Genomic DNA, 21,549 nt, shown 5'->3' with positions numbered 1-21,549 from the left:
GGTCAGTGAGAAGAATGTCCCTTACATTGGTGGTCAGTGGGAAGAATGCCCCTTACATTGGTGGTCAGTAGGAAGAATGCTCCTTACATCGGTGGTCAGTGGCAATCATGCCCCTACATTGGTGATCAGTGGGAAGAATGATCCTTACATTGGGGGTCAGTTGGAAGAATGCCCCTTACAGTACAATGGTGGTCAGTGGGAAGAATGTCTCTTACACTGGAGACCAGTGGGGAGAATATCCCCTTTACATTGGCTGTCAGAGGAAATAATGCCTCCCTTACAGTGGTGGTTAGAATGCCACCCTTACAGTCAGCTTAAAATATCATTGGTATCAGTCAGGCACCATGAACTAGGACAGTTATGGCGAACCTTGGCACCCCAGATGTTTTGGAACTACATTTTCCATGATGCTCAACTACACTGCAGAGTGCTTGAGCATCATGGGAGATATAGTCCTAAGGTTCGCCATCACTGAGGTCAATCAGCCTCACCTCAAGGAACCCCTAGCAACCCCTGGAGAAACCCTTGAAATCATTTTCAGGTTTAGGGAGCCCCTATTAAAAACACTTAATCAGGGGTTAGCGGGAAAAACATACCTTACATTGGTGATCAGTGGGAAGAATGCCCACCCCCCCTTACACGGTGATCAGAATGTCACCCCTATAGACAACTAAAACGATCATTGGTAGCATGAAGGAACCATCATATGGAATGTTAGTCAACCACAGCTCAGGGAACCCCTTGCAACTTTTGGAGGAACCCTAGTGTTCCATGGAACCCTGTTAGAGAAAGGCTGCTTTTGGTGTTTGGATTGTTTTGATGTTAGGATTCACGTTAAGCACCACAGCGAGAACTATTGCACAATTATTGTGAAAATAAATATATAACTTCCAGTAAAACATATAAAGGTCGGCCCGAATGTGGCCAAAAGTCCTGAAAGTGCTAAGGGCATTTCTAAACCCAATGCCTTGTATACGAGGTCTTATCTTCGTAGATTGGAATCTGTCCTATCCACCTCAATATTATGGCTTTTTAGCCTTTTTGGGTCAGTATCAACAAGCTTGACCTTGGATAGCCCTGACATTCTTCTTGATTACGATTGCAATATAATATTTGAATAGGTATTAAACACAATAAACAATGACAAGGAATTATTAGTGTAGTCTGAGCCTCTATGTAAACTGGGAAACAATGAAATAGGATTGGTGTAGTCTTCCACTATTTAGGTTCCAGGTGTGGAAAGTTTAGAATATCCAATTTATTTATTTTTTTTCGGTGACGGTAATGCATGTATACTGATAAGATCCCAAAACATTTCATAATCCCCATATCAACATGATTGGACATCACATTACCTGATTTTCTGTCTGTATGGGCTTGATGGGCTTTAGGCTATTAAAAAGGCTCAGAGTACAATCCTTTGCATAGGTGTGTGCAGCCTATTGGATTAGGGTGTGAACCTAAAAGCTTAAATACACACATGTGTGTGTAAATATGTATATATATACACATACATACACAGACACAGTATATATAAATATTTTAAAATGCATTAAAACATGGACGGTGTCAGTAGGGTAGAGATTGGTGTCAGTAGGGCAGTGGACGGAGTCAGTGGTTTTTTTACAATTTTTTTTTTTTATTGTTTTTTTGTTTATTTTTATTTTTTTTACAGTTTTTAGGAGGCGCATTGGGGGGCTTTGGAGAAATATCACTTTTGAGACAGAGAAAGGGACACAGGTCTTGATCACTCACTGTGTTAAGCCTCGTACACACGCACAGATTGTTGGCCAACTGATCGGCCAACTTTTGTCCAGTGTTGTTTGTTGGTTGAAATGTGCTCTAGATTTGCACTGGACTTTTGTTGGCCAACAAAAACCAACTTCAGAAGTGATGTCATGTGATGGTTGACTTTCCGTGTGTTTTTTCTTCTCTGAGCATGCCCAGTCTTGTTCATCTGATTTTTGTCCGCCGAAATCTGTACTGACTGAGGAACAATCGGCCGTTCTTTGTTGGCCAACAAAAATTTTATAGCATGCACACCAGATTTTTTCGGCCGAAAATTCGCAGTTGGTTGTCGGAAGCATCATACAAACAAGCCTACAATCGGCAGATCGGACGTTGGCCAACAATTTACGGCCAACAATCTGTGCGTGTGTATGGGGCTTTAATTCAGAAATCCCCCAACCTGAAACATCCCCTGTAACAGCTGGTGGGTGAGGAAAGCATGGAAGCCAGCAGGGCTGTGAAGGGGGGTGTAGATGAAGACACAGGGCAGCCTGGAAAGGAAGACCAGGGGGAATCTGCGCTGAATAGGGTGTGCACAGGCACATCTGGCACACTCTGTGCGCATACATATGGTCCTTCGAAAAATAAAGTTTTAATAGATCTGGGACAATATTTTAATAACTTGGAGACTGCTCCTGCCAACCCTTTAAGGGGTTGAGGATGCCAGGAGGCAGGGTGGGGTTGAGATCAAGTGGCCGCCATGATTGGCTGTCACAGGGGTCACATGATTGGAAAGTGAGCAGGAGCTTTTTCGTTAGCCACCAGTAACTTGGCCGGGAGCACGCAGGGCATACGCCCTCAGGCACAGCCATGCATGCACTAATGCACGCAGATATGCGGCCGCTCAGCGCCAAGGCCCACCCATTGAGAGGCTTCATATTTGCGTGCGGCCAGCGCCAAGAAGTTAAAATAACTCTTATATTTTTCTTCAAACACCATAATATTATTTAGATCAGTCAGTAATATTACATAACATCTGTGTTTGCGTTACTACTGAAAGTTGAAGTTAGACTTGCAGGTAGAATGGTCTGTTAAGGGTTATTTTACCAAAAAGTGATGGATGGAGCTCAGTAGGTTTAGTCAGCCCTTGGCTCAGATATAACATCTCCCCATCGTAAATTCTGTTTATGATGTTTTATTCCTGGACACCTGGGGGTTTTTGGTGTCTCCATCCACTTTTGTGTATCCAAGCATCTTCTGTTACATTCTTCTTGATATGAACTAAACCCATAGAGTTAACGGTTTCAGAAAACAGTTGCATTCTCGGTATGCCAGGAATGTAACTGTCACATTGGTTGTGCTCCCAACCAAACTGTCAAACCATCCAATGGCTGGCGTTATAACTGATCACATATGCAGCCCCATGGAAGTTGTAGATCAAACAGAAATTTAATGGACGAAAAATCGTTAAAAAATCTGTCATTTGGACAGTTTGTTAGTTTTTCATCCAGTTAATGGGCACACATAAGAAATCATTTTTCACTTTTCAGAGCCAAAAAATTTAGGAAAAGGAACAGGTTGAAAAAATTCTGCCGAACGAACGATAAACTGAAAGTTAAATGCGTTTCTCGCCTGTTAAAAATCAACCTGTACTGTGCACTGCACATATGTGACAAAACGAACAAAAAACGCATTCATTTTTGTTCATTGAACACATTATCGTTCAAAATTTGGCCATTACATGATGGCACTATCGCTTGCGCTCACAACCGAGTGTTCGTTATTCGAAAACGAGTTTGTACAATTTGTCGTATACTGTCAGGCTATCATTAGATGGAGGCTTCCTTGGCTGAAAAGGATAGGAGGGTTCAGTTCTGATTTAATAGGAAATCTAGCAGGATGGTTGGAGCCCCTCATAAAGGTCACAGCAAGTATGTAGACTTGGGACCCTTGCTCTGTCTGTCTTAATGTAAAAAAACCTTCAGTGCTGCAAGATCCCCCCGTCCCCCTGTATTCTTACCTGAGCTTGATCTGATCCAGCGGTGTGCACGAGAGCAGTGGCTCCAGCCTCCCTCCGTCCTGATTGGGCAGATAACCATTGGCTCCCACTGCTGTCAATCAAATGGTGTGACCAGGGAGTGGGCAGGCAGTCGCCCGGTATGTGGGAGCACGTACAGGTGCCCCCATGGAAAACCACGTGCCGAAATGACATCTGGAGTGCCGGTGGGGGATTCCAGAAGGAAAAGGAATGGGGCTGTTCTGTGCAATTCCATTACACAGAGCAGGTAAGTAAAAAAAAAAAAAAAAACTAAGCTTTATTGTTGCTTTAAAGCGGAGTTCCACCCAAAAGAGGAATTTCTTGACCTCCTGACATTTCGCTCCCACTTCCGCTTGGGCCGCCTAGGCAGCTCGGGCGGAAGTTCTCCTCTCCCCCTCCCTCTCTGCAATCTTCTGGGACACGTCACATGTCACAGAAGATTGCCTGGCTGCTACAACGTGCAACCGCAAGCTGTTACAGCCGGGTGTCCATACTTGTGATGCCGGCGCCGCCGAGAAGAGAGGGAGAGGAGCGAGGCTTCAGGCGGCCTAGGCAGCTTGAGCGGAAGTTCTCCTCTCCCCTTCCCTCTCTGCAATCTTCTGGGACATGTCACAGGTCCCAGAAGTTTGCCTGGCTTCTACGGCGCGACTCATGCATCCGCAGTGTGCACCTGGCTGTGAAGCCGCAAGCTGTCACAGACGGGTGCCCACACTTGTGATGCCGGCGCCTCCTAGAGGAAAGGGAGAGGAGCGAGGCTTCAGGCAGCCTAGGCAGCTTGAGCGGAAGTTCTCCTCTTCTCCTCCCTCCCTGCAATTTTCTGGGACATGTCACAGGTCCCAGAAGTTTGCCTGGCTTCTACGATGTGCAACCGCAAGCTGTCACAGTCGGGTGCCCACACTTGTGATGCCGGTGTTCCGTGAGAATTACCTACCCGTGAGAAAAACCTAACCCCCGTCACTTCCGGTACTCGGCACTGTATGTAATGCAGCGGGTACATTAAAACAGGTGTGCTGAAATAGGAGTGATCTCCGCTCCTGTCACTGTCACTTCCCTGCTCTCGGATAGTAAATATAAAAGCGGCGGCGGCTGTATGAAAACATAAATCACGGAGCCGAAAGCCGCTTTTATATTTACTTGCCGAGAGCAGGGAAGTGACCGGGACAGGAGCGGAGATGACTCGTATTTCAGCACAGCTGTTTTATGTCACCGCCGCGTCGGTAGTTTTTTCTCACGGTACACCGTGATTGTTTCATACTAGTGCGCATGCGCACTAGTAAGCTCCTCTGTTCTTTAATTAGGTATCCGGGGCTCTGAGCATGCGCACTGCTGCGCTGCTCAGCTCTTCCTGGCAGGAAGTGACGAGGGGTAGGTAATTCTCACGGGGTAGGTAATTCTCACGTTACACCGGCGCCGCCGAGAGGAGAGGAAGAGGAGCGAGGCTTCAGGCGGCCTAGGCAGCTTGAGCGGAAGTTCTCCTCTCCTCCTCCCTCCCTTCAATCTTCTGGGACACGTCACAGGTCCCAGAAGTTTGCCTGGCTTCTGCGACGTGCAGTGTGACTCACGCAAGCGCAGTGCGCACCTGGCTGTGAATCCGCAAGCTGTCACAGACGGGTGCCCACACTTGTGATGCCGGCGCCGCCGAGAGGAGAGGAGAGGAAGAGGAGCGAGGCTTCAGGCGGCCTAGGCAGCTTGAGCGGAAGTTCTCCTTTTCTCCTCCCTCCCTGCAATCTTCTGGGACACGTCACAGGTCCTAGAAGATTGCCTGGCTTCTACAACGCGCAGCGCGACACACGCATACGCAGTGTGCACCTGGCTGTGAAGCCGCAAGCTGTCACAGACGGGTGCCCACACTTGTAATGCCGGTGCCGCCTAGAGGAAAGGGAGAGGAGCGAGGCTTCAGGCGGCCGCATCGTTGGATCCTGGGACAGGTGAGTGGCTGTTTATTAAGTCAGCAGATACACTTTTTGTAGCTGCTGACTTTTATAAAACACATTAACGGGTGGAACTCCGCTTTAAGGACTTCAATGACGTTATCTCTGCAAGATGTAACACGTAGTATTATGGGATTCTACATGAAGGTGTTAAGTAAGATGTTATATTAATGACACCACCCTGTACATAATCATTCCTTGACCGCCAGACATGTTATTACAGTAATAATAGCTCACCTACTATATTCATCTTGTAGAATCCGTATTATAGACTGTAGACACATACAGGTACTTATATATGGAAAAGGTAAATTATTATTATTATTATTATACAGGATTTATATAGCGCCAACGCTTTATCACATAAGGGCAGACAGAACAGTTAAAATACAATTTACTACAGGAGGAATCAGAGGGCCCTGCTCCATAGAGCTTACAATCTAAAAGGGAAATATGCTTTTTTCATAATTATAAGGAAAAATAAATATCTCTATTTTACCTCTGCATTTATCAACTACCTCTTAAAGGTATAGTTTGTGCGGAATGCAGGTTTCCGTGACATCAGAAACTGTAAACTCAGTTGCTCTTCTAGTTTTTATGTTTTTCCTGCATGTTTGGTATGTAGCCTGCTGAAAGCGGTAGTATAGTCATTTTGTGACTTTTACCTACAGGTAAGCCTATAATAATGCCTATAATAAGGCTTACCTGTAGGTACAATTAATATCTCCTAAACCTGCACGGTTTATGAGATATTTGCACTGCTAGCGGCACATGCGCTCTGAAGGTCCGGCGGACCTTCAGAGTTCCTTGCCGGGAAGTTGCCGGAAAGTTAATCCCCCGCGCGCATGCGCAGGAGTGACGTCATCGCGGCTCTGGCCACTAAGAGCGCAGGAGCCGCCGAACCCGGAAGAAACGCCGAGGGATCATGGCAGCGCCCACAGCGGTGTCCGGGGGTCCGTGTCGGGGGTTCGTTTTAAGGTAAGTATTTCATAATGAGCTAGTATGCAATGCATACTAGCTCATTATGCCTTCGTCTTGCAGGGGTTTTTTTTTTTGCATATACAACCGCTTTAAAGCGGAGTTCCAGCCATTTTTGTGTTTATTAAAAGTCAGCAGCTACAAAAAGTGTAGCTGCTGACTTTTAATAAACAGACACTCACCTGTCCTACGGTCCAGCAATGCAGCCGCTTGAAGCTTCTCTCCTCTTCCTCTGCTCTCAGCGGCGCCGGCATCATTAGTGTGGGCATCCGGCAGTGATAGCTTGCGGCCGCACAGCTGGGTGCGCACTGCACATGTGCGAGTCGTGCTGTGCCTCCCGAATGGCCGGGCAATCTTCTGGGAACTGTGACATGTAACCAGAAGATTGCAGGGAGGGGGAGAGGAGGACTAGGGTAACAGCCGGTAGGGTTAGGTTCAGGAGCATTGGGTGTATAGGGGGGAATGGATGCTCTTTTAGTAGACATAGGGCAACAAAGGGTAGGGTTAGATTCAGGGGCATTCAGTGTGAAGGGGAGGATGTGTGCTCTTGCAGTAGGACGAGGGTGACAGCAGGTGGGAATAGGTTCAAGGGCATTGGGTGTAAAGGGGAGGATGGGTGCTCTTTCAGCCAGTGCCATCTTAAGAGCATTAAAGGGCCCTGGGCAATGCAGTGCACTGGGGCCCTGCCTACACAATCACCCACGAGAATAAAAATGCAAATTATCGATAAGGCGATATTTATTTTTACAGCAGTGCCAGGCTAATAACAGCTTCCAAATTCTGTGCCTGTGTGTGCCTGTTCCCGTGGAGGCGGACAGGCATTTCTGCAGTTGTGGGTTCCTCCTCCACGGCCCAAGTGGCCTGACAGCAGTGCAGGGCCGACAGGCACTTGCCACCTGCTAAGTTCGGCAGCAAGATGCACACGGGAAGCGGAACTAATGCTTGGCTGGGGCTGGGACACTGGGTAGATGGGGCCCCCTGGGCAAGTGGGGCCCCCGGGCAACTGCCCAGGGTGCCCATTTGGTAAGATGGCCATGCTTTCAGTAGGACTAGGGTAACAGCGGGTGGGGTTAGGTTCAGGGGCATTGGGTGTAGAGGGCAGGATGAGTGCTCCTCCAGTAGGACTAAGGTAACAGCAGGTGGGGTTAGGTTATGTGCATAGGTTGTAAAGGGGAGGATGAGTGCTCTTCCAGTAGGACTAGGGTAACAGTGGGTGGGGTTAGGTTTGGGGACATTGGGTGTAAAGGGGAGGATGAGTGCTCTTCCAGTAGGACTAGGGTAACAGCGGGTGGGGTTAGGTTCCGGGAATTGAATGTAAAGGGGAGGATGGTGGGTGCTCTTCCAGGGGGACTAGGGTAAAAGCGGGGGGACAGGGTGGGGTTAGGTTTAGAGGCATTGGGTGTAAAGGGGAGGGGGGCTCTTTCAGGGTTACAGTCTGGGGAGAGGTTTGAGTTAAGGGGCATTGGGTCTAAAGTGGAGGATGGGTGCTCTTCCAGTAGGACTAGGGTAACAGCGGGTGGGGTTAGGTTTAGAGGCATTGGGTGTATAAGTGGGTGCGCTTCCAGAAGACATAGGGTAACATCTAGGGGGAGGATGGCATTGAGTGAGGGGGAGGGGAGCGTGCACAGAGTTGGTGGGGGGGGGGTACAGGTGCATTTGAATTCTATTATTAGTGTTGCTTTTGTTTATTTTTTAATAATGCCAACAAAAATAAAGGATTAATTCTTCTCTGGGAAATGATTGAGGCCGCATCTATCAGCTTCCTTTAATCAGCCCACTGTGTGCTTACTTTGTGACACAATCCTCCTCTGTTCATATTAATGGCGCTGAGACGCTCGCAGGTAAACATTGCGGCGCAGCAAACAATCCCCCGCTGTGCTGTGATGGGTAGGCGTTGTCTGTGTGCGATGTGCTGCTGACATGGGAAGGCTGCAGGTCATCACTCTTCTTACTCCAAACCCACAAAGTAAACTCAGATCATTAAAGACCTCATCCACTCAGAGGGAGATATATTTCACTGCCCGCTAAGTTCTCTCCGAAAACAGATCATCGCTTGGCATCTGCAGTATGGCGGCGCGGCTGTGAGTTTTCAAAAGTGCTTTTCTGGCAGGTGGCTAAAAATTGGGCCTATTTTTAAAGCTAAAGACACAGATAAATTACAGATTTTTAGTTTTACCTGGCAAAGGATTTGTAGTTCTGTCCATCCAGTTTTGAGATTTAAGCCCTGTACACATGTACCGATCGTCGGCCGACCGATCGGCCGTCTTTTGTCCCCGGGCTGTCCTGTCCGCTGAAAAGTGAAAAAGACTGCACACTAATTTTGTCCGCCGACTGCAGAAGTGATGTCATGTGATGGTTAACTTTCCCTGTGTTTTTTCTTTTCTGAGCATGCCCAGTCTTGCAAATCGGCTGTCTGTCGGCCGAATTCTGTACTGACTGGCGAACAATCGGCCGTTCTGGCGTCGGCATACAAAAATTTTAATGCCTGCACGACAGATTCTGTTCGGCCGAAAGTGCGCTGTCGGCAGCATCATACTAACAAGCCGAAAATCGGCCGATCGGTCATCGGCCGAATCTTTTCGGCCGACAATCTGCACGTGTGTACGGGCCTTTACACAGCTCTGCCACACAGCACAGCTCTCTCTCTCTGTCTGGATTTTACCCTGCTGCAGTTCAGTAACTTTTACAGGTCTTGTCCCTCCCCCAGCCTGTGACTGGAGAGTGAAAAGAGAAGCAGTAGACTGATGAGCTCATCTCTCTTTCACTCTGCTCTCTCCTCCGATGAGCATGCTGCGTGTTAGCACAAAGGACACCAGAGTTAGTTACAGCGCACTCAGTAATCAGTAAGGCCCCCTTCCCACGTGTGCGACTTGGGACTGCAAAATCGCATAACAAGTCTTACTCCATTATTCCCAATGAGTACCGTTCATATCTGTGCAACTTCAAGTCGCAGTGACTTAAAAGTAGTCCCTGCATGACTTTGGTCCGACTTTGATGCGACTTAAGGACCACAGACCTCAAGATTACACAGGCATTGCTTCAAGTAGTGCCAAAGTTACGCCGCAAATTGTGCCAAAGTCCCTATTTTGAAATCGTGCTACTTCACCCGCTCCCACTGTGATTGGACACAGAGGGAGCCAATCAGTGGGTCTAGCGGACCCGATGTTCACCGGCACCCCGCAATCGTTAGGGAGAAAGGCAGAACATCTGTCTGTCTATGTAAACAAGGCAGATCGCCGCTCTGTGAGAGGAGAAGAGGTAGATCTTGTGTTTCTGCTAAGCAGGAACAGGGATCTCTGTCTTCCACCAGTCAGAGCACCTCCCCCACAGTTAGCAAGCACTCCCTAGGAACATATTTGACTCTTTGATCGCCCTTGATGTTAACCCCTTCACTGCCAGTGTCATTAGTACAGTGACCGTGCATATTTTTAGCACTGATCCCTGTATCAGTGTCACTGGTCCCCAAAATAGTGTCAAAAGTGTAAATGTCGCAGTCTTGCTAAAAATCGCTGATTGCTGCCATTACTAATAAAAAATAAAAAAAAATGAATAAAAATTCCATAATATCCCATAGTTTGTAGACTATATAACTTTTGCACAAACCAATCAATATACGCTTTTTGGAATTTTTCTTTACCAAAAATATGTAGCAGAAAAAATATTGGCCCAAATTGATGAAGAAATTTGATTTTTAATTTTTTTTTTTATTGGCTGTGAAAATAAAAAATGTGTTTGTTTTTTTTTTTTTTTTTCTTTTTTCAAAATTGTTGGTCTATTTTTTTTTAATAAAAATAAAAACCACAGAGGTGATCAAATACCACCAAAAGAAAGCTCTATTTGTGGGAAAAAAGGCCATCTATTTTATTTGGGTACAGCATCGCACATCCGTGCAATTGTCAGTTAAAGTAACGCAGTGCCATATCGCAAAAAAAAGGCCATCAATTTAATTTGGGTACAGCGTCGCACGACCGCGCGATTGTCAGTTAAAGTAGCACAGTGCCGAATCGCAAATAAAGGCCATCAATTTAATTTGGGTACAGTGTCGCACGACCGCGCGATTGTCAGTTAAAGTAGCACAGTGCCGAATCGCAAAAAAGGGCCATCAATTTTTTTGGGTACAGTGTCGCACGACTGCGCAATTGTCAGTTAAAGTAGCACAGTGCCGAATCGCAAATAAAGGCCATCAATTTAATTTGGGTACAGTGTCGCACGACTGCGCAATTGTCAGTTAAAGTAGCACAGTGCCGTATCGCAAAAAAGGGCCATCAATTTTTTTGGGTACAGTGTTGCACGACTGCGCAATTGTCAGTTAAAGTAACGCAGTGCCGAATCGCAAAAAAATGCATTAATTTAATTTGGGTACAGCGTCGCACGACCACGCAATTATCAGTTAAAATAACGCAGTTCCGTATCGCAAAAAAAAAGGCCATCAATTTAATTTTGGTACAGCGTCGCACAACTGCGCAATTGGCAATTAAAGTAACGCAGTGCCCAACCGCAGAAAATACCCTGGTCCTGGTCATGAATATCAAAGACAAATACAAAACAAAAATTAAAAAGTTGGGACTTTAAATGAGGTACCGCCCACCTAGGGCTAAATACCTCCATCCCTGTTTATGTAAAATTGGGGGGGAAAGGGGAAATAACACTGGTTATAACCAGGTATAAAGAAATCGGCATAATGGGTAAAATAATATAATAAATGATATAATATAATATATAAATATATAAAATCCATAACACAACATTGATATTGTACAGCAGATTGCCAAATGTTTATAGACAAGGAAAAAACAGGAAGGGGGGGGGGGGGGGGGGGGTTAAATCTCTCGGGGCTGAAGTTGTTAAAAGACATCTGTGCTGCTTCATTCACACACAGAAGTCACCTCTCGAAATCAACATAAGTGGTGATGGACCTACTTTTTGCAAAATAGCGTGGCGCTGCAAAGTCGGCGTCGCGCCAATTGGAACGGTGCCAGTGCCGGCAATAGGCTGCGACTTGACCTGTCAAATTGCATGACAAATCGCTCCAATGGGAACGAGGCCTAAATGACATTAATATGTTAAGGATTCTATAAGATTTTAGGGATTGGGATTCCATTTATAATTGCCGCTGAGATCAAACTCTGCAACAATGTGATTTCTCCAATGTCACTGTCCCCCGGCATCCCAACCTACAGCACAGGAGTGATGCCAAAACATTCAGTGCTATAAGTATTAAGTATTAAGTATAAGTAATAAGTATTCAACACGTCACCACTTCTCCAGGAAAATGTATTTCTAAAGGTAATCTAATGGGTAATATCCACACATTGTAAAATAAGCAATCAATGATAATTCTCATTACAAGTTTTAACCACTTTAGCCCCGGAGGATTTGGCTGCTCAAAGACCAAGCCCTATTTTGCGATTCGGCACTGCGTGACTTTAACGGACAATCGCGCGGTCGTGCGACGCTGTACCCAAATGAAATTGACATTCTTTTTTCCCCACAAATAGATCTTTCTTTTGGTGGTATTTGATCACCCGTGCAATTTTTATTTTTTGCGCTATAAACAAAAAAAAAGCGACAATTTTGAAAAAATAACAATATTTTTCACATTTTTTTTATATGAAATTCTCAAAAAAAATGTAAAAATCTAAATTTAACATTTTAGGCCAATTTGTTTTCTGCTACATATTTTTGGTAAAAAAAAAAAATCGCAATAAGCTTATTTTGATTGGTTTGCGCAAAAGTTATTGTGTTTACTGACTACGGGAAAGATTTTTGTAATTTTTGTTGTGTTTTTTTTTAACTAGTGATGGCGGCGATCTGCGATTTTTTTTGCGGGACTGCGACATTGCGGCGGACAGATTGGACCCCTGACTGACATTTTTGACACTTTTGGGGGTACCAGTGACAATACTACAGTAATCAGTGCTATACATATGCACTGTTACTGTAAAAATGGCACTGGCAGGGAAGGGGTTAACTTTATTGGTGATCAGTGGGTTAAATGTATCCCTAGGGGCGTGATTCTAACTGTAAAGGGGCGTGGCTTGTGATGTAACCACAGAGACATACGATCCTACATAGCAGGATCACATAGCCTCTGTGCTTACATCAGGGAGAATGACAGGCGGCTTTGTTTACATCAGCTGCCTGCCTTTCTCCATCTCCAGCGGGAGATCGCGAGTGGCCGGCGGACATCGGGTCCGTCGGTCACACGCGCGGGGGGGGGGGGGGTGTACGTGACCGCGCGGGAGCTCACCTCCGGGGGCGCGCTCGCTCCTGAGACCCTCACAGGCTAGCGACGTAGTACTACGTCGCTCTGCCTGTGAGGGGCTGACCGCCGCAGTCACCAATTCAAGTCGCAGTGACTTAAAAATAGTCCCTGTCACCAAGTAAATCTCTTTAACCACTTGCCGACTGCGTGGGAGCGATCCTGGGGGCCCCCATTCGCCAGCGGGGAAGTTGATTTACGGGGCCGGCGGCCGAATTGGCACCGGGCATCCGCGATCGCTCCCCATGGAGAGAGAACAGCGGTCTGCTGCAATAAACACAGCAGACCGTTGTTTATAGCTCCCAACTGTCCCGGATTTCGAAAGGGCTGTCCCTGATTTGGAACAAAGTCCCTCTGTCCCTCATTCGTCCTCATTTCTCCCTTATTCTGGTCTGATCTATATAGTTGTATATAAAATGCACTTTTCATCTTTCAAAAAGTGTTTCCCAGTGCTGAACCTTTCATCCAACTTCAGAATTGCTGCATTTGTAAAAGCCAGTATAAAGGTAAAAAAGAAAAAAAGCGCTTGTGGGTTTAACAATTTTTTTTTTTGTGTAATTCTCCTTTTAAGGGGGCGTGGTAGGGGGTGTGTCCTATGCCTACATACTTTTGCTAATAGGTGTCCCTCGTTCCCATCTCAAAAAGTTGGGAGGTTTGCTGTTCTCTCTGGTATCAATACAGAGCGCCTGTGTTCCTCCTATTTAGGAACACAGGTCCCTGTGTTTAACCCACAAGCCCATCCCCCCTAACAGTTAGAAAGCACCCCCTAGGCTCACACTTATCCCTGTGATTGCCCCTGGGTTAACCCCTTCCCTGCCAGTGTTATTATTACAGTAACAGTGCATATTTTTAGCACTGATTTCTGTAGTAATGTCACTGGTCCCCCCAAAAAAAGTCAGTTAGGGGTCCAATCTGTCTGCCGCAATGTCGCACTCCCGATGATTGCCGCCATTACTAGTAAAATAAATAAATAAATAAAAAGGATACAGGCGTACCCCACTTTTAAGTACACAATGGGACCAGAGCATGTAAAAACGAAAGTATGTAAAATGAAAATGTACTTAAAGTGAAGCAATACCTTTTTTCACTTCTCAATGCATATAAATACACTAGCGCTATAGGAAATCTTAGTCAGCTTGATATGGCACTGCTCTCAAAACATAAATGATAAGGACACCAAACTTGGGGAGCACGTTAAGGGGACCCAGGGCTATGACATGGTAGACTACCTAGGCAAGCTGGCTGGCCCAAATATAGGATATGTTGTAGTCCTTGGTCCCCTATCGGTTGCTCATTAAGTTGGTGTCCCTGTCATTTATGGTTTGGGAGCAGTGCCATGTCAAGCTGACCAAGATTTCCTATAGACACCAATGTTAAAAGTTGGGAGTAGTGCCATGGCAAGCTGGCCAAGCTGTGTCCATACTCGCGAGTGTACGTAAAACGGGGTATGCCTGTATAAATCTTTCCCCTAGTTTGTAGATGCGATAACTTTTGTGCAAACCAATCAAAATACGCTTATTGGGATTTTTTTTTTACCAAAAATAAGTAGCAGAATACAAATTGGTCTAAAATGATGAAATATATATATTGTATACAATTGTGACTCAAGTGATATTGTAAATGAATGTTATCAAAAATGACCTTTCCTTTTTTAATCTGCAGCTCTGTCATTTTCTGTAAAATGCAATACGGCAACTTTGAAGGTGTTCTGTACACAGATGGTATACAAAACGCCGCCCCCCCCCCCCAGATATATCATGCCCTGCTTGTGTGATTGGCTCACTGATTTTCCCAGAAGTTTGCACTAAGATGCAAGTCAGATTTTGGGCATCCCCTGCAACAACGTTTTTGATGACATACTCCCAAAGGGAAATCACGTCTAAAGGGTTGCAGACCCTGCCACTGCAGGTGAAGCAGCTAATTAATAATTTTTTAAAAATGCCCATATAGATTTACTTTGCACATGGACACATACAAACAGCTATTTCTTCAGAATAACAAAAGGTAGGAATCTACAACAACGTTTGCTGAAATCCCTGCAATGTACAGAGATCACCCAGAGGGGAATGTTTTCTTCTCAACAAAAGTGGAGTTACTCTTTAAACCTTGTAATGAAAATAAGGTACAACAGTGATGAGGAGGGTCATGTTAACCTCTTGCTGCCTAACATATATGTGCGGGTGCAAACAGGTGGGTTTTAACTAGGGATCGACCGATTATCGGCAAGGCCGATATATATCGGAGGCCGATCTGCACTTTTCCCGATATATCGGAATCGGTCCCAGAGGTTACCAATATTGCCGATATTTCGGGAAAGTGATGCCTGCAGCTAGAGGCGTCACCCCGGTACCGGCGTCCATAGCCGACGGTCGGCTGTCTTGTAATGACAACTGATGTGGCTGAGAAGCCGCTCGGCTGTCATTAGAAGGAGCTGGAGGGGACGCCCCCCCTCCCGCGGCTTGCCCGGGTCTCCCATCCCACCTGCACGGCCGCCGAAGACCCGATCAAAGGCGCATTCGGCTCTGATCGGGTCTCCATGCAAAAACCCGGAAGTGATGTCATGAGTAACATCATTTCCAGGTACTGTCTGGCACCAGATTAAAAAAAATTACAGCATTCAAAACAGCCAAACTTAGCGTTTTGAATGCTTTAAGTGCAGAGGAGGGGTTTGGGGTCTTTTAGACCCCCAGATCCCTCCACAAGAGTACCTGTCAGAAAAAAAAAAAAATTATAATTTTTTTTTAATGTACAAAAATATCAGCCAATATCGGCCAAAACCGATATGCATTGGCCAAAATATCGGTATCGGCAATGAAAAACCGATATCGGTCGATCACTAGTTTTAACGCCACATGCTGCCGATATGCGTCCAAGGGCAGCAGAGGCTTCTGTCCTGTGAGCACATTCCCTGCACACTCTCAGCGTAGACAAATCCTGGTCTCTAGTAATGATTGGGGGCTGGCGGGACTGATTACTGATCATGTGACCACTGTAAGAGCCAATCAGAGTGGTCATGTGATCAGGTAGACCTTTCAACATCCCCCCCAGGTGTGATAGCCCAGGTAAAGCGATGTCAGGATTGGGAAGGGTAAAATCACAATAGGAAAAACCTAAAACCCGTACTAAAATAGCATATAGATAGTACATGATGCTGCCTCTCAGAGATAGATTGAAATCTCAACGGAAAAAAAGTTGATGAAATTTTCGCTTATGTAACCAGTGCTGATTGGTGAATGGAGTTACATTTCATAGGCAGATTGGTAGATTAGATTTGTGTTTTACGAAAGAGTGCACACCCAGAAAAAAAAAGAACATACAGGCAATCACCGGGTTACAAACATCCAACTTAACAAAACTCCTACTTACAAACGGAGGGAGACAACAGAAAGTGAGAGGAAATATATCCCTAGGAAGGCAAATTCACTAATGTAAGAGTTATCACGGGAAAAAAGTGTCTCCACTGAAGCTTTATCACCCAGGGCCACCATCAGGGGGGGCAACCCATACACATGTAGGTGGCCCGGCCGCTCAGGCCCCAACCAATGAGACAGGGTTGTTGCTGTTGTAGTAACTAGCAATTGCTAAAACAGGGCAGCCACAGAGTAAGCCAATGCAGCCGAAGAGATGTCTCTTTGCTGGATTGGGAGGTCCCTTTGCTGAATATATGAGGCCATCTCTTTGCTGGATTGGGATATCTCTTTGCTGAATATATGGGGATATCTTTTTGCTGAATATATGGGGAGGTCTCTTTGCTGAATATATGGGGATGTCTCTTTGCTGGATTGGGATGTCTCTTTGTTGAATATATGGGGAGGTCTCTTTGCTGAATATATGGGGATGTCTCTTTGCTGGATTGGGATGTCTCTTTGCTGAATATATGGGGATGTCTCTTTGCTGGATTGGATTCATTTTCATATATTAAGTTGTAAGAGTGCTAAAATAAAAGTGGGTGCACTGAAGGACTCTGATTCGGTGGGACAGCCAAAGGGTGGGCCCCGCAGAATTGTGGTGGTCAGGCCCAAAGCTGCGTAAGGGGACAGCCCATACACATGTAGGGGGCCTGGCGGTCCTGAGTGGCTCGGCCGCTCAGGCCCCTACCAACTCCGCCAATGCATTTCCCCACAAATAGCGTCCTCTGGGATTGAAGATCCTGTTTTGTAGCCCCATAGCTTTTACTCTGCAGTGTGAGATCTAAGGCACTGCTGCCTCGAACTGCTAGTCTTAGGAGATTTGAAGTGAGGTTGAGGTTTGGAGAGAGAGAGAGAGAGAGAGAGAGAGAGAGAGAGAGAGATGGCTGTATTAAAATCAGATTGTTTGTATAGCAGCTTCGATCAGCGCTGTCAGGTTTTTTTTTTCCGTTCAACCCAGCGGTTCAAACTTAAGGCTTAAGGCTCCACAGCCAAATCAGTGTTAGGGATACTGGGTATGCCAACAGGGAGTGCTCCATGTCAGTTGTGATGGGTGCCTGTGCATGAAAAAGGAAGGGAGAGTGCTCTTCTACTTATAAGGGTTTTAGGGTGGGAAGAAAGAGGGAGGGTGGGGAGGTAAGATTGCGTATAGGTATCCGGGAAGGGAAAGAGAAAGAAGTCAAAGAGGAGAGCTGAAAAGGGAACTTGCCTGGGAGAGAATCGAGAGGTAAGGGCAGTAGAAAGTAATCTCATGTAGGCCAACATCTAAGAATGTCAATAACGGACTATAGGAGTGATCTCACTGAGAGTAGGGTAAGATCAATATTGAGATGATCGTTTTAGGTTATTCATGGATTCCAGGCCTTCAAGTACTCGATGTGGGAGTTCTTCAAAATAAAAATGAGCTTCTAATGGACTATAGTACCTGTGACGGACTCCGGACACCCCGACTAGGTATCTCCGCCAAGCAGCTGCTTCCTGAGCTCTGGAACACGAGATCCGTGAATCTGGCTATAGTTACCCCAAGAACGCGACGGTACAAGTTTTGGAGTCAACCAGAATCAAACTGTTTATTAAAACACAGGCACAAAGAGATATACACTGTGGGACAATCCCTCCCCCTTAGCAGCCAATCCACATACACATATACATCCCAAAATAAGTTGATCTTAAGGCAGACAGAAACAATAAAACAATGGGATACAGGTACTTAACAATAACAAACCCCACCTCACCTCACTATCTAGCAAGGGTCTATGAGACACTTCTGCAATATTCTAGCAAACTGTCAGTCAAACCGTTCATCTTCATATATTTCCTGAGAGACACTGTTCAGAACTATTATTGTCCCAAGTGAAAGAGCTCCTCACTCTTTCAACACAAACCACACATATAGAATCCAGGATAACCGGGGTAACACGAAAGGCTGAGTCCGGTGTGGTTGTACAGCAAGTCTGATTATTGCACACCCGACTGGGGTTCTTGGTCACCCTGTGCCCTTTATAGACACAGGGGGACTTACACATAGGAGGGGCCAGGGAAGCTGGACAAGGAGTTTCCTGACCTCTCTAAAGTAATCTGGGTTCCACGAGCCCCGAGCCAAAGTGACTCCTGTCACAGTACCCATAAGCCTTTGTTGGACCTCTGCAAAGTTTAAAAATGGTTGACACCAGGCATCGACTATCATATGTCAGGCTGCTAGGAACACAAACCCCACCAGCTTCTTCACTGGAGAGGGCTGGAATTGGCTTATGTGGTAGGTCTTCCCACAGGTTCCAGACCAGGGAGATATTTACAATAGAACTGCTCTGATCATGGTGTACACCCGCGTCTAGAAACAGATTGCTACAGGGCAGGACCACCAGATGTGGAGGAGGGTGCAACGCTTCCTGAAACCCCGAAAATAGGTTGGGGATGTGGAGGGAGTAAAATTAGAGATGTGATCTGGGCTTATGTACCAACACAACAACACAAAAGTAGTTTGTAAGCATTCTTCAGAGCTAAGATGTAGGAGGTGAGCCATATCTTATTCCATGCATTTTGTTTAGAAGCTTTAGTAAGATCTTAATGTCAAATATGGTACATTCATCATGTGTATTCTTTCTTGAATCTTGGTGTGCTTTGTGTGTTTCTTCCAGATCTGTGCAGTAATCCAGTGTGAGACTTCCTGTAATAAAGACCGCTCACTGCTTCTCTCTCTCCTTGTGCAGGGGGACTGGTCTTGTATCCGCCCCCTCCTGTAGATTTCTTCTGGCAGCCTGTAGTGGGTGGAGCCAGCTCGGTCCCTCCCACAGCGCTGATCCCTGTGCAGGAGCTTCCTGAAATAATGACAGCTCACTGCTGATCTCTCTCCTTGTGCAGGGTGATTGGTCTTGTCTCCGCCTCCTCCTGTAGATTTCTACAGGCAGCCTGTAGTGGGTGGAGCCAGCTGGCCCCTCCCACAGCGTTTATCTCTGCGCAGGAGCTTCCTGTAATAAAGACCGCTCACTGCTGATTTCTCTCCTTGTGCAGGAGGATTGGTCTTGTCTCCGCCCCCTCCTGTAGATTTCTACAGGCAACCTGTAGGGGGTGAAGCCAGCTGGCCCCTCCCACAGCTCTAATCTCTGCGCAGGAGCTTCCTGTAATAAAGACCGCTCACTGCTGATCTCTCTCCTTGTGCAGGGTGATTAGTCTCGTCTCCGCCCCCCTCCTGTAGATTTCTACAGGCAGCCTGTAGGGGTGGAGCCAGCTGGGTTCCTCCCACAGCTCTGCTCTCTGAACAGGTTTGGAAAAAACCTGTGGCACATATGGCCATCATCACAATTGTATATATAGAAAATGAAAAAAGAAAAAAATCAGACCGTACAGGCCAAACGGAGGGATAGTCATAATTTAGTAAAATCCATATTTTTATTGTGTCAAAGATAAAAAACAAAAAATACACACAGAAAATACCAACTGTATAAAAACAGTCCCTTAAATGGAAAAACATATATGGTAACTGGTTTGATAAGCGTCTTCAGTGTTATATGCAGCACAGTGATGATGTCGCTACTTCTGTTACAAGTTAATATCTGGGTTTGCAACACCATTTAGTGCACACTAAGTGTATTTTCATCCATGGTGGCTGCTAAGGAATATATTGAAATAAATTTTTTTTTCGCACTTACGGTTGAACTTTAACGTGTTCCATTTGCTGCTTCTGTATTGCAGGAGATTTTCCAGTGGTGCGGATCGACATGCAACAAATACGAACGTTTCAAGGCTATGCAAGTGGCCAACGGAATCCGTGATAATGAGAGAAACGGGAGAGCCCAGCTCATCGTTGTGGAGGAAGGAAGTGAGCCGCACCATCTCACAAAGGTAAGGGCTACTGTTGTGCCGAATGTATTTGGTTGGTGGATGGCCAGGCTTTACCCGGACACCAGGAAAGTTATTTAGCAAAGTGAAACTTAAAGCGGAGCTCCGCCCCAAGTGTGGTCAGTTCTCTAGCTATGCTGGGAACTCAGTGTGCTCTCCTCCAATGATCAGACTTGTCCTGGCACACCTCCTCTGCACAGCCATTTACTGGAAAGCTCAGTGTGCTGCTGCTTCTCCTCCCCCCAGCTCTTATGCAGCTGAAAACAGAGGGGATGTGACCCTGCATAGTGTGGTCAGTTTTTAATAGGAAAGCAGAGGGACTGGCAGGAATGCCAGCAATTTCACACAAAGGAAGTAATACAAAGAGAACAAGAGACTTTCTCATACAAATGCATGAAGGGCTGGCCCAAGACATTGTGCTGCCTGGGTCCAAGAATGAAATGCTGCCCCCCCCCCCCCAAAAAAAAAAAAAATCACACCCATCCAGAAAAGAGACATTTCCATAAATTTGACAAAGAGACATTTCCATTTCCATAAAGCAAAGAGACATTTTCATGAAGCAGAGACATCCCCAAATAACAAAGACAGCCCAATCCAGCCAAGAGACATCCCCATGTATTCAGCAAAGAGACATGCCCAATCCAGCAACGAGACATACCCCCTCCAGCAAAGAAACATGCCCAATCCAGCAGAGAGACCTGCCCAATCCAGAAAAGAGACATGCCCAATCCAGAAGAGACATGCCCAATCCAGGAAAGAGACATCCCAATTCCAGCAAAGAGACATGCCCCCTCCAGTAATGAGACATGCCCCCTCCAGTAAAGAGACATGCCCCATCCTGCAATGAGACATGCCCCCTCCAGTAAAGAGACATGCCCCCTCCTGCAATGAGACATGCCCCTCCAGTAAAGAGACATGCCCCCTCCTGCAAAGAGACATCCCCCCTCCAGTAATGAGACATACCCCCTCCAGTAATGAGACATGCCCCCTCCTGCAAAGAGACATGCACCCCTCCAGTAATGAGACATGCCCCCTCCTGCAATGAGACATGCCCCTTACTGCAAAGAGACATGCCCCCTCCTGCAATGAGACATGCCCCCTCCAGTAATGAGACATGCCCCCTCCAGTAATGAGACATGCCCCCTCCAGTAATCCAGTAATGAGACATGCCCCTCCAGTAATGAGACATGCCCCTCCAGTAATGAGACATGCCCCTCCAGTAATGAGACATGCCCCCTCCAGTAATGAGACATGCCCCCTCCTGCAATGAGACATGCCCCCTCCAGTAATGAGACATGCCCCCTCCAGTAATGAGACATGCCCACTCCAGTAATGAGACATGCCCCCTCCAGCAAAGAGATGGGG

At 46.2% G+C, this 21,549-nt stretch overlaps 1 protein-coding gene across 1 annotated transcript in view; it reads left to right on the top strand.

Annotated features, from left to right (window-relative positions):
- SCIN (scinderin) overlaps positions 1–21,549 on the top strand; it is a 216,720-nt gene that overhangs the window by 87,608 nt on the left and 107,563 nt on the right. Inside the window, exon 4 of the mRNA XM_082259059.1 lies at positions 20,038–20,187. Within this exon, the coding sequence (XP_082115185.1) occupies positions 20,038–20,187 (150 nt within the window). The remainder of the gene's footprint in view (positions 1–20,037; positions 20,188–21,549) is intronic.

Source organism: Pelophylax lessonae, assembly GCF_965119305.1.
Source record: "Pelophylax lessonae genome assembly, chromosome: 5".
In the NCBI taxonomy this organism is placed as follows: Eukaryota; Metazoa; Chordata; class Amphibia; order Anura; family Ranidae; genus Pelophylax; species Pelophylax lessonae.
Note: the sequence above shows the minus strand (reverse complement) of the source record. Positions and strands in the feature narration are given on the sequence as shown.